Source organism: Bombina bombina, chromosome 3 (genome assembly GCF_027579735.1).
Source record: "Bombina bombina isolate aBomBom1 chromosome 3, aBomBom1.pri, whole genome shotgun sequence".
NCBI lineage: Eukaryota > Metazoa > Chordata > Amphibia > Anura > Bombinatoridae > Bombina > Bombina bombina.
This window is the reverse complement of record NC_069501.1, coordinates 1,065,978,132-1,065,992,903: the sequence shown is the minus strand read 5'-3', so window position 1 is coordinate 1,065,992,903 and position 14,772 is coordinate 1,065,978,132. Positions and strand designations below refer to the sequence as shown.

The 14,772-nt window shown below is 35.0% G+C and overlaps 1 protein-coding gene across 1 annotated transcript; it reads right to left on the bottom strand.

The window, feature by feature from the left end:
- Window positions 1-7,940: 7,940 nt before the first annotated feature.
- LOC128654436 (keratin, type II cytoskeletal cochleal-like) lies at window positions 7,941-14,302 on the bottom strand. Its single transcript, XM_053708343.1, has 9 exons — window positions 13,889-14,302; window positions 11,785-11,993; window positions 11,597-11,657; window positions 11,384-11,479; window positions 10,846-11,010; window positions 10,611-10,736; window positions 9,903-10,123; window positions 9,678-9,706; window positions 7,941-8,266 (listed from the first exon to the last, which is right to left on the bottom strand). Exons 1-9 carry the CDS (start codon window positions 14,300-14,302, stop codon window positions 8,151-8,153), a joined length of 1,437 nt encoding a protein of 478 aa, XP_053564318.1. The 3' UTR covers window positions 7,941-8,150.
- Window positions 14,303-14,772: the final 470 nt, after the last annotated feature.

Here is a 14,772-nt window from a genome sequence, read left to right as displayed (position 1 = left end):
AAACCAGAAAACACTGCTTTTTAAAATTAATAAATGTACAAATGCAAAATATATTGTTTAGGAGTGATCAGGTTAGATTCAGATTACAATAAATTAATCTCACACATGTAAATGAGTATCTCTCTTACACACTGAACAAAGAGGTTAGTTAGAAAGAACTTTACTGTAACCTTAAGAGGTATGAAAGGGCCATCATATATGTCAGTTTTGGGTAGATTCTTAGTTGTAATCCCCATAACAAGTACTTAACAAACAAAAACACATTTTCACCCCTTAATCTTTTCTACCTGATAAATAGTGAACATTCTGAACGTTAACATCTATGGTTGTGTTAAATGTCTCCTTACAAGATAAATTGCACATTAAACCTGAACCACAACACTTTGCAAACACATTTGCAAAATTGTCACTATGAAGGTTAATAGACTAAGTCCAGGAGGTAGATAGTCAACTAATGCACCATTTGGTCTCCTCTATTATATCCAAATACATAGTATTTTTCATTCTCAACCATACTCAGCTAACTATTCCAGTCTCAATGTTTTTATTCTTGAACCCTATACTTTTCATACATGAACATGAAGTCAATATTTTTTCTATACCAATCCTACTCCGCGCAAACTCCAGTCTCCCTCCTTTTAATACTACCTGCTTTAATTATTCATCCCAAGCCAGACCCTTACACCATCCATCCATCCATCCATCCATCACAGTCTTGTATATCCTAAACAAAGACAATACTAGCACTCCTATATTTATCACCTCACAGCCCTCACCCAGCCATCTTAAATTCCCTTCATTGAATAAAAAACTGGCCATAATCCACATTCTTGTCAATTTAAACTTCAATAGCCTCTACTGATAACAGCTACTGAAACCTTGCTGTTATCGTGTGATTAGTGATGTCGTGAATAGTTCGCCGGCGAATAGTTCCCGGTGAACATAGCATGTTCGCGTTCGCTGTGGACGGCGAACATATGCGATGTTCGGTCCGCCCCCTATTCTTTATCATTGAGTAAACTTTGACCTGTACCTCACAGTCAGAAGACACATTACAGCTAATCAGCAGACCCTCCCACCTCCTGGACAGCATCCATTTTAGATTCATTTGGAAGCTGCATTCTTAGTGAGAAGAGGGACAGTGTAGCTGCTGCTGATTTAATAGGGAAATCGATAGCTAGGCTAGTGTATTCAGTGTCCACTACAGTCCTGAAGGACTCATCTGATCTCTGCTGTAAGGACAGCACCCCAAAAAACCCTTTTTAGGGCTAGAACATCAGTCTGCTTTTTTTTTTTTTCCCTGTGTAATCTCATTGCAGTTGCCTGCCTGCCAGCGTGTGTGTCAGGCTCACAGCGTATACTGTGCCCAGTTGCCCAGTGCCACCACTCATATCTGGTGTAACAGTAGTGTACATTTAAAAAAAAAGAACACTTTTTTGACTGTGAAATAATAGCAGACAGCTGCCAGTATCCAAGATGGCTGCCAATAAGGCAGATGGGGAGGGTTAGAGAACTGTTTTGGCGGGATCAGGGAGCTTGGGGGCTAAGGGGGATGCTACACCACAGCATATGTAAATATGCTAAAAAAAACATTAAAACATTTTTAAAAACCTTTTATTTTAGTACTGGCAGACTTTCTGCCAGTACTTAAGATGGCGGGGACAATTGTGGGGTGGGGGAGGGAAGGGAGCTGCTTGGGAGGGATCAGGGGGTCTGATGTGTCAGGTGGGAGGCTGATCTCTACACTAAAGCTAAAATTAACCCTGCAAGCTCCCTACAAACTACCTAATTAACCCCTTCACTGCTAGCCATAATACACGTGTGATGCGCAGCAGCATTTAGCAGCCTTCTAATTACCAGAAAGCAACGCCAAAGTCATATATGTCTGCTATTTATGAACAAAGGGGATCCCAGAGAAGCATTTACAACCATTTGTGCCATAATTGCACAACCTGTTTGTAAATAATTTCAGTGAGAAACCTAAAATTGCGAAAAGATTTAAGTTTTTTTTAAATTTGATCGCATTTGGCGGTGAAATGGTGGCATGAAATATAACAAAATGGGCCTAGATCAATACTTTTGGTTGTCTACTACACTACACTTAAGCTAAAATTAACTCTACAAGCTCCCTACATGCTCCCTAATTAACCCCTTCACTGCTGGGCATAAAACACGTGTGGTGCGCAGTAGCATTTAGCAGCCTTCTAATTACCAAAAAGCAACGCCAAAGCCATATAAGTCTGCTATTTCTGAACAAAGGGGATCCCAGAGAAGCATTTACAACCATTTATGCCATAACTGCTTAATTTGTTTGTAAATAATTTCTGTGAGAAACTTAAAGTTTGTGAAAAAGTGAGCAATTTTTTTTTTATTTGATCTCATTTGACGGTGAAATGGTGGCATGAAATATACCAAAATGGGCCTAGATCAATATTTTGGGTTGTCTACTACACTACACTTAAGCTAAAATTAACTCTACAAGCTGCCTACATGCTCCCTAATTAACCCCTTCACTGCTAGGCATAAAACACGTGTGGTGCGCAGTGGTATTAAGCAGCCTTCTAATTACCAAAAAGCAACGCCAAAGCCATATAAGTCTGCTATTTCTGAACAAAGGGGATCCCAGAGAAGCATTTACAACCATTTATGCCATAATTGCATAAATTGTTTGTAAATAATTTCTGTGAGAAACCTAAAGTTTGTGAAAAAGTGAATTTTTTTTTTTATTTGATCGCATTTGGCGGTGAAATGGTAGCATTAAATATACCAAAATGGGCCTAGATCAATACTTTGGGTTGTCTACTACACTACACTTAAGCTAAAATTAACTCTACAAGCTGCGTACATGCTCCCTAATTAACCCCTTCACTGCTGGGCATAAAACATGTGTGGTGCGCAGTGGCATTTAGCAGCCTTCTAATTATCAAAAAGCAACGCCAAAGCCATATAAGTCTGCTATAATGGCATGTCTGGCACACAGTGTTGGGGCAAGGGTCCATCTGACCACTGATACCTGGTTTGCAAAGCATGGTCAGGGCAGGTATATCACCTACACTGCGCACTGTGAAGCTGGCGTAACCCTTACACTACCTGATCGATACAACATCATACCTGATGTTTAAAGCACGTTATTCCAAACAATTTAGGAATGTTAGGTGATTTATGCCCTTTATGGATTAAAACCAGACTCTGCATCAACTATGTAATTTTCCATGGGAATTTTGCCATGGATCCCCCTCCAGCATGCCACAGTCCAGGTGTTAGTCCCCTTGAAACAACTTTTCCATCACTATTGTGGCCAGAAAGAGTCCCTGTGGGTTTTAAAATTCGCCTGCCTATTGAAGTCTATGGCGGTTCGCCCGATTTGCCGGTTCGTGAACAATTGTGGAAGTTCGCGTTCACCCTTCGCAAACCCAAATCCCTACGTGTGATATTTCCTCCTCCACTGATTTCTCATATGGTTTCACTTTAGCTACATTACAGACCTGGAAATTGACAAGGAAGCAGTACACATTTTTTAATCACCTTCCAATGAAAGTATTCCAATGTTTCCCTTTCATTCTTTTTATTTGATGCCTAATTCATCCCTTTTACTCTATTCATTTATGAATTTCTGTTATTTACTACTCCAACCTCCCAATTCCTAAACTAGTTTGTCACATAGCTTGCTCATTTTCTATCCTCTAAAATGACAGCTCTAATTCTTGAGGATTTCAATTTCCCTTTTGACAACCAATTTAGTTACCCATTCTTCCTTGAGATGTCTGTGTTCTACTTATTCCTTTAACTTCTCATAATGGTCTTCTACACTTAATTGCCATTGTATTCTTTTGTCTCTATGGTTTCACTCCTCTAGCCAGCCTTTTCAGCATTCTAACTTCCAGATCTTCTCTTACTCATTCTTCTATTGACCCTCAGCATTGTTTATCATTTACATAGACTGAAGATAAACACAACCACTTTATGATTGGCATATCTACAATATGGTCAGTACTTAATTCATACATGAAGAGAGGACACCACTAGATGTGCTTTAACTTACTTTTTAATGTAACACTGAAATTAAAATACCCTGCGCTCCGGCTGCCCACTTCAAAAGTTTTTTTTTTTTAACTGTTCCCCAATCAGCGGTCTAGCCGTAGGGCACTCACACATTGTTTTGTTGTTGCTGGGGAAATTATTGGAGAACAGTTCAAACTGCTAGCTCACCAAAAAAAATAAAAAAAATTGAAGTGGGCGACCAGAGAGCGGGGTATTTGAATTTCAGCACTACATTAAAAAGTTGATAAATTAAACTTTATCTAAAATATCCCTAACATTCCAAATCTGTTTATACAAACGGGGACGTTTCCTATCATTTTAATGCCAGTGTCCATGGGCTATTGGCATATAATATAAGTCGTACAGTGTATATTTCCGAGGATAATTTTTTTTTCTTATTTCTTGGAACAATCCTTTTCCAGTGCTGATGAAGGCTTTTAACAGTATAAGATGATTCAGACAGTACTGATAGTTTGAGAAATAATGCTCATTTTTATCAAAGTCTCTAACTTATTCAATAGCATTTAGTCAGGTCTAGAATAGTGTACGTATTAGACAATTATGACCACATTTTTTTTTTGGGTGGGATTGAAATCTAAAACATTATCCACCCTCTAAGTGTCATCTGAAAAATCAGAAGAACCTGCTTAAATTACCAATGGGAGCTGCAATTTTTGTTTGCTTATTTTCCCCCCTTACTAGGCAAAACAACCTGCTTGTGTCCAATCAATGGAAGAGGAATTTCCAGGAAAGAGAAGCCAGTGGTGCTATTAATTTGCCAGTCACAGAAAAAAATAATGTTGTTCTTACAATTATGGTTAAGGATGTGGACAATATAGGTCTGGCTCTGGTGCTTGGTGTTAAGTTTAAAAAGGAACTTCCCAACAAAATTATGATCTATTTTCAGTTGTATCTTATGTGAGAAGCTAAATTACCATCACTTTCTTAATATTTCTTTGCATACATCAAAAGGACTATTGAAATCCATTAATTCTCCGGAACTTGATTTGCTCTATCTTAATGTGATCTTCCTAAAAAGCTAACCAAGAGGATAATATGCCACCTGAAAGTGTTATCACAGAGTATGTGAGCAAGCCCACCCTTGAATTTATCTGGAAGAGACAGTAAAGTTTTGTAGAAATTTTGTATTCTGCTAAATTCAGGATATATTATGGTATATCCCATATTTAAATAAATGTTTTGGTTTTCAGTGTGTCTGCATAAACAACTCTAGACATAAGCAAAATGTATCTTAAAATGGTGTATTGTAAATTGAGATAATTCATAACACATAGAAAGGATCATACTTTAGCAATAAAACCTTTCAAAGTGTTAAAAACCAGGGTATTTGCACATAGACGGACAGAATAAGCTAATTATTTTATTAGAGAACAGTAAGCAGTGACCAAATTAGATTTATCATTCTTAAGGAAAACATCATGATCTCTCAATAGGAGAAATCCAATCCCTTCTCTGCCATCACTCGGCAATCAGTAATTTTTGATGCTCTGAAGCAGGGTTTATACTCAATACTGTAAAAGTTAGAATGGTAGCATTTGGTTTATTTCCTTGAAGTAAATAAACCAAGTTGCTATGAAACATATTTTCCTTATTCCTATATGCAGGCCCCAGAAGCTGCAAGTGGGTGGAACACATAAAATGCTAGATTATGAGTGAAGCATTATATTACGCTACTCCTCGCACGCTAACTTCACTAGATGGAGGCTTTTTGCGTGCATCGGGTTGCGCTCGTATTATAAGTTGAAAGTCAAAAGTTAGCACAAGAGCAAAAACCTGATATGCACAAAAAGTCATTTTTTCATCAAAATATTGGTTTATGCTTCTTTTATGGTAAGCTGCCTTTGGCTAAATTGCAAAGTTTACAGTTAAAATGTGGACATTTATAACATTAGGTAAACAGTATTCATAATTTAATTGCAATTGTTTAAAGTGATGAACTCATTCTTTGTATGTTAATGTTTTAATAAAATTAATGGATAACAAGAAAAAATCATCTTGTCTGAGTTATTCAATTACGTGACTATTTTTAAATTATTTTTTTGTGAATGGAAATACATTTTAAATGTTATTAAGATTTATAAAGTATGCATGTATACAGGAGAAATAGATACTTTTTATTTAGAATCAATTAATAGATTGTTTTTATGAGTTTTAATGAATACTCTAGTGTAAAAATAAAATACTCTATTTTGTTTTCACATCTTACCTTTTAAAATGTCCATTATTTTATTACGGAAGAAGCAAAATTGTTTAAGATAAAATGCTCTACCCTAGTCAAAAAGTTTTATCTTCTTGGAGTCATTCTGAACTAGTCAATAACTCCAGACTAGTCATCAGAAGCAATCCTGAAGAATGCCCACAGGCCAAAATATTTAAATGAGATGACTCTAGAGTGATTCACTGGCGGATCATGCTTGTGAAAAAATCAATAAGGTAATCTGCTAATCATTCTGAATTCATCACCCAGAATTGTTTACCTAAGCTCATGACTTTACAAACCTGATTATGTCTGATGATGTGCAGATGACTTACAAAGTAGTTTGACCATCATCAAATTAATCCAGGATGGTCTCTAAAGTAATCCTGTTTGTTTTAGGTAATTTAAATAAATAAATGTCTTAAATTCATAGTCTGCAAGATTTCCACTTAAAATTGAACATATTTGTTAAATGTTCTGCAGTATAAAGGATGGCTTTGAGGAGGTTTCCTATTAAACATTAAATCATAGATTTTGAAGGCAGATAACCATAGGCCCAACTAGTCTTCCCATATTTCCTATAAAGTTTCAGCTTAATTAGTCTGTAGGATTGCTGATGCTGAATGCTTACCTAGGCATTCTTGAAGTTCTTCACAGTGTTTGTCTTTACTACCTCTAATGAAAGATTATTATTACATGCATCACCCGCTCTTTCTGTAAATAAGTGTATCTGCAAATTACTCCTGAAATTACTACCCTACACCCTGAGATTAATATCCCTTGTTCTGGTATTGCTACTGTTGTGAAAAATGATTTCAGCCTCAGTTTAAAGGGTCTAAAAGGCCAATTTTGTTTTCTTTTCAGGAGTCAGAGAGAACATTCATATTTTTAGAAACTTTCCAATGTACTTCTATTATCAAATCTACTTAATTTCCATAGTGTCCTTTGCTGAACAAGCAGCAATGCACTATTGATAGCTAGCTGAACATATCCAGTCAGCCAATAACAAGAGACAAATGTGTGCAGGCACCAATCACCAGCTTGCTCCCACTAATGTAAAATATATACACTTTTTTTTCAACAAAGGATTCCAAGAATACAAAGTACATTTGAAAATGACAGTGAATTTAAAAGTTTCTTAAAATAGCATGCTCAATCTTGATCATGCAAGTTTATTTTTTATTTTTCAATCCCTTTAATTAAGTCCCTTAATATACTTAAACATTTCAATCACATCCCATTTCTCCCATCTCTCTTCTAAGATATACATCTTTATTTAATCAAATCTTTCTTTGTAAGTTTTATTTTTTAGACCATATACAATTAGTAGTTCCAGTTTATCTATATCCTTTTGGAGATATGGCCTTAAGAATTATATACAATACAATTCAGTAGAACCTTAGTACTTCTTCTGCAAATACCTCTAAACATACATAACGTCAACTCAATTACAACTTTATCTTCTGCAAATATGAATTTGTCCTCAAAAGTTTGTTTATTCTGTGTATGGACATGTCTTGTACAGTATGTGCTAAATTATAGAGTTGTGTCTATGTTTTGTTTTTGTTTTTTTATAATCTGATTTTGGCAAAATTCTTTAACAAAAGATTGGAATCGGGTTGAATAGTTTAGTAGTGATAATTAATATTCTTTTTTCTGATTTGTAAAATATTGTCACACATTGTCATTCAAAAAATGCTTTATTAAGGAAAGTTAAGCCATGAGTATAATAAGTACAATTTCATGAAAAAAAAGTAAGGAAAAGCCATTGACTACAATCCTTTTTTTTATCATTTATGTTTAGAAGATAATTAATGGAAAGAATATTGCAGCACTGAGGAACATTGCTTAACAATTTATTAAGTAATGGATTTGCCAATTCTCTGCTTCATCAACAGTGGCCATGACCAGAGCTATGTTTGGACACATGACTAAAGCTTTTTCCACTTCCACCATGGGATAGTCCTCCGGAGCAGTGTTTTCCTCCAGTGCTGGAGTGTAGCACAGCTAAAAATCAATCAGCATATCAATTAGCAATGACACTGATTGTAATTAAATAGTACAAAATACATTAAGGTATTGTAAAACATTTTTTAACATAACAATTATTATGTTTCTCATAAAGAGCAAAAAACATACATCTTGGTGACATAGAGTCATTTTAATACATTTTAGGTTTATACTGCTTAAATCCCACATGAGGACTATTGTAAATGTTGAACTTACTATTTACAGTGTGTACATACTTGTAAGTGAGTGTGAGTTACAATGCCCAAATATGAATGGTGAATAAAGAGAAAATTTGACAGGTAGAGAGCACTACAGGCTAAAATGTCTTCCAACTCTGTATGAAAGTGCAAGTTTGTTATTTACTAGAATACAACAACTTATTTGTGCACAAAAGGAGGAGACAATTACAAATGGAAGACACTGTTTATAGGTGCCACTGTATAGCAGATAAAACACCTTATTTAGCAACCATCAACAGTAGAGAACATCTCTGATGAAGTGAAATATATTCACAACACAAGTCAGAACATTATTTTTTACTCCTTGATCTCTGCCATTCATCAATCCATGTTTTCTTTTATTCAATATTCTTTAGAAATTATTTTCTACTGAATTATGCTACCTTATGTAACATGCAATTATATACTATAAAATGTTACTAGGGACCCAAGGCACCATTTATATTGCATACTGCACACACACACACACACACACACACACACACACACACACACACACATACACACATATACACACACACACATACACACACACACACACACACACACATACACATACACACACACACACACACACACACACACACACACATACACATACACACACACACACTCACACACACACACACAAATACACATACACTCACACACATACACTCACACTCACACACATACACTCACACACATACACTCACACACATACACATACACTCACACACATACACACATACACATACACTCACACACATACATAAACTCAAATGCACACAAATAATAACAGTTATCTTTAAAAAATGAGCATCCGTGATCTTTCTACAATATCAGCCAAAACAAAAAGACTTCCTTCAACATTAGTCAAAAAGGGATTTAATGAGTTGTTGAAATTATATGACCTTTAAAAAAGTATTTCATTTTTAGGCCAATGCATTTGATTGGTTTCACATTTTCTAACTTAATTTCTAAAACTTAACCAAAACATATCATCACCTATATTGCAGAGTGACAGCTTATTATCTACCTTGACATCTTTGAACCCTGATGAGACTGTAGCTGATACCTCCTCATTTACTGCATATGTAACTATCTGTCATTTTCATTAAATCCCTTTAATGAACCCAAGAGATTTAAAAATATTTATAATTTAAAAAAAAAAAAAAAGATTCACTTACAGATATTAACTGGACCTTCTGCACACAATCTGAAAATGAAAAAAAGATTTTTTTATATTAATTCAGAATTGAATCATATACATTTAGTGTTTTTAATGCAGTGTTTGTTGGATTACACTGTCATCAACATAGGTAATGACACATAGAATTACAAAAGAATTACAACTGCTTTATATTGTGTTCTACTGACAAATTCAACTAATATTTTATATAAATGAAACCAACCTGTACTCTTCTCCCTCCAGCATTTTCCTATAAGTCGCAATCTCAATATCCAGCGCCAGCTTCACGTTCATCAGCTCCTGGTACTCACGCAGCTGGCGAGCCATGTCCTGCTTAGCTTTCTGCAGAGCCGCCTCCAGCTCAGCCAGTTTATTCTTGGCGTCTCTGACAGCTGCCTCTCCCCGGCCCTCAGCATCACTTATAGCTGCCTCCAGTGCAGCACGCTGGGAAAAAAATTGTTGCCGTAGCAGTTAATTATTGGAGGGTTTGCCTAAAATTTGCTTTAATGTAATTTTTATTAGTATTCTCTGCTCATAATGTAAAGGTAAACACCTTCTGCTGCAGTGTATAACTTAAAGTGACAGTAAAGTCAAAATTACATTTGTATTATTCAGATAAAGCAAACAGTTTTCATCAAATTTACATACAAGTTGCTGCTATGGACTTATTTTATTAAATCATGAAACAATTGTTGAAATCATTAGAGGAGAATATAGTCACTCACCATCCTCGCATCAGACAAAATGCTAATTTGAGTATGGATTTATTAAAAATTATCTCAAATGTTATTGAATTTGCAATAAATTTGAAGTCTAATATCGTATAAGAATATTTACATTCCATCACATTCTAAAACTAATTAAAATGGCAGAATTGTTAAACTATACATTTGTGTTCTTTTGGCAATTTAAATAAAATGTAGACTTTTACCTGTGATTTTGCGCTCTCAATCTCTCCTTTAAGTCTCTGAATTCTTCGACTGAGCTCAGAAATTTCATTTCTGGTGTTCTGCAGATCATCTCCATTTCTACCTGTGGTCATGCGAAGCTCCTCAAACTGCAGATAATAAACACATAGTTATAGGTATTGTCAGAAACTTAATTTTACATTGTATGTTAACATTAACACAAACATCATCCGTTTTGTCTGACAATGATGGTCTCACCCTTGACTGGTACATGGCCTCAGCCTCAGCTCTGCTCCTGTTAGCGATATCCTCATACTGAGCTCTGACCTCTGCAATAATACCGTCCAGGTCTAGGTCTCTGTTGTTATCCATGGAAACCACCACTGATGTGTCTGAGATCTGAGCCTGGAGCTGAGCAATTTCCTGAAAAGTAGACAATTAGCATTAGAACAGACATGTTTTTTTCTAAGTACAATATATATATACAACGTGAGACAGGTGCTCTCTCACAAACAGTTCATTAAATGCCAGGGTGCTAGAGTAAGAGTAAGATATGGCAAGCAGGAAACAGCACTCACTGGACTTAGTAAATAGGTAAATTTATTCAGTAACATTTCGGGGAATGCTCGGGACCCCGTCTGATGAAGGGGAGCATTCCCCGAAACGTTACTGAATAAATTTACCTAAGTCCAGTAAGTGCTGTTTCCTGCTTGCCGTATATATATATATATATATATATAGAGAGAGAGAGAGAGAGAAAGAGAGAGAGAAACAACAGTAACAAAGCCATATTTACAGCATCAAACACAGTTCGTAGGAAGTTGATCTCATCGCTCAGGGAGTCAGCCCTTGCTTGCAGCTCTGCTTTATTCAAAAATGCGGCATCGACATCCTAAATTCAAAGGTGGGTAAAATTAACATTGTTATTTGTATCCCTATAATTTCCTATGTGTAATATATATTTAGTGCATTTATTTATTTAAAACTATTTTAACAACTATACCCCTACCCTCTTTAGTGCAGCAAATTCATTCTCTGCAGCAGCACGACCGTTGGATTCTTGTTCATACCTAAGAAATAGCTGAGGTTAATTTAGCATAAGTAAAAGTTCAGCATTAATACATTCTACACAGTGTTAGGAGTTGTCTTCTTAATTCAGTTAAAAACAAAGAAATCTAGGAGGCATGGGTGTTATACCTGCTCCTTAAACCTTCTGCTGATTCCTCCATACTATTTCTTTCAGCATCCAAACGAGCTGTCTCACATCCCAGATTCTCTAGTTGTCTCCTGAGATTACTGATAAAAGCATCAAACAAGGGTTCAACTTGGCACCTGGCTGTAGTCTGATCCTGTAACACAGCCCATTTGGTCTCAAGCATTTTGTTCTGTTGTTCCAAAAATCGAACCTAAAACACGAAGTAAAAAAAAGATATTTACAGTAACCTTGTGTAGAAATGAAGAACAAGATTCTTAACGTATAATTAGCTGGCTATATCATTTTTAACACCTGACACTACTGCTTGTATTATTTACAGAAACAGGTGCCAGCAAATCATTTGTAAGCAGAGGCAATAGCCCTTATTAGCCAGTGAGGATTACTTGGAGGCACCAAACAAATACTGCAGTATTTATTTAGCTGCTGCATATATGCACATGTTTGAGTATCCTGTCCCGCTATGCATCTAGAGTGCTGCCATGCATCATGCTTATTCCTTTCATCATTATGATTCTTTGTTTCATATGTTAATCTGACAGTAATCAGGTCTCTAATTACGTTAAACCTTTAAATTGATTTATTTAGGTTACCCAATGGAATTGGTCAGTCACAATCTTTTCAAAAAACTTCAAATGTCTTATCTACAAAAGTCTCTATATACTTTAATTGTGATTTTCTTATGAAAACCATTATATAAGTTTTTTTTTTAAAGAATTGTGATCATCCCCTATAAGTTTTACCTTACAGTTACGGAATCACGTGTTCTGATAAATAGAATTTATAGCTTGAGTTTTTCTCTGCTGTGTGTGTTCCGTGCATCAGTTTATCTAGATTTGAAATAATTAGTGCTGATGGGCATCATGTCTGGTCCCTGCATTACTACAAATGACTGTTTGGCTCATAGGGGAAATTTTACATTAATCATTGCCTGTTTAACCTTACAGTTATGGAACCATGCATTTTGTTAACAAAATTCATAGATTTGTTTTCTCATGTTATCTGTTATCTTCTACAAGTTATCTATATTTGAATCTTATTTCAAAAAGTATCTAATAGCTATAATTAAAAAAAAAAAAAAGATAGGGAGTTGCTGTTGCCCAAAATATCACAACCAATAGAGAACAACATTGTACTAGATTTGCTGGTGTTACTCATTTTACCATGACATCATCTAATAAATCACTTAGTAATTGTAACATTCATTGAAATATACTGTAAAGTATTACAAAGAACATATTAGTTTGCACTTTTAAAATCTTAATATACTTCCTAACCCTAAACAGCTGCATATTGTGTACAATGACCAATAAAATCTAAATGTAATTTAAAACATACAATTAGATTTTGATTTTGCTAAAATTATTTAAACTGAAAAAAAAAACCTGACATGTAATTAGTCATGCATTTATCCTTAAATATAGAGCATTGAAATGTAAAGTCAGTTTTAAAAAGGTTACTGACTGCTTATTAATAGATCAGATGTAATTATGAGTTTTAAATAGTGTTTATGTCCTCCTTAGAAAATCCTAGTGACTGTAATAGTTTTATCTTCTGTTTGTTAGCTGTTATTGAGATCAGCAGGGATACCAGGATATAATGGTGCACAAAATTGAAAGAATCTAAGATACTATCAATAGTGCTGAGAAATGACTACTTACATTTTGATTTTGATGATGGTTTTAGCATGCATTATCTTACAAATGTTGGAGAAAAGCTAGTTGTATAAAATGAGGTGACTATAAATATAATAAATATAGAATTATATAAAAAATTATAAAAATATAAAAACTTTTGTTTAACAAAACTAAATTAGATTTAGATTTTCAGGTAAATAGAGACATAAATGAATGTGTGACTTCATATCAAGAAGCTTAACAATATATTAGTAAATTTAATGCATATTTCTGAATTAAAATTAATTACTTAATTACTTTATTCATCACCAATATATATATGTATTAGATCATAAAACACATAAGTGCCGGTCAAATTAAAAATACAACCCTTATGTTAAGTTTGTGGTATCATCGTCTGTTTTTCTTATCAATGTTCTACAAATATTCAGTGTACAGTAAAAAAGCTCACCTTGTCAATGAATGAAGCAAATTTGTTATTGAGTCCCCTAATTTGATTCTTCTCTTCAGTCCTTACTTTCTGGATGTTTGAGTCAATCTCCAAGTTGAGAGGTGCCAGAAGACCTTGGTTCACAGTAACAGGAGTGATACCTCCTGCACAAGATGACCCCCCAAATCCATAACCAGATCCTCCAAAACCATATCCAGATCCATGACAGCCTTTACCTACTGAGATCTTGTGTCCTTTTGATCCAAGACTGTAGGCGCTTTTACTGCTAAAGCAATGCACTGCCTTGTGGGAAGAGCCACCATGTTTTGGTGAGTATGAGGAGATGCTGTGAGTGCTCACATGTTTAGGTAAAGAAACAGAGCAGGAGCTGGAGTGCTTGAGCCCAGAGCTGTGGTGAGTGGACTGATGAGGCATCTTGTTGCTTCTTAAGTTTTCAGATGCAATTCAGGGGTAAAGTGATCTGTAATTTTTTTGATAAATCATTCTGAGCAGATGCTGCTTCTTTTATACTTAGATTGGGTGTTGTCTCTCATATAAACATCTTATTACTGTTGTTTGTCAGCCGCATTTCTCACATTTTATAGGAAATTTACAGTAACACACCTAAATTATCAAAGCTTTAATGTTTGTACTATTGGCTGCCTTTAATATAAATCAGCAAATATTTTAGATATAAATATATCACTTGAGGATGAAAAGAGTGTCTTGATTAAAAAAAAAACAACCTATTAACTAGGTGTCTATAATGCAAAGCCATAACGTTATTAAAATGATCTTATAGATACATTAATGCGTAGCCTTTTTACATTTAGTAGCATCACACACTCTAGACATAGAGAAACAATGTATGCATTAGAAAGATACATTTGTAAATAAATATATTT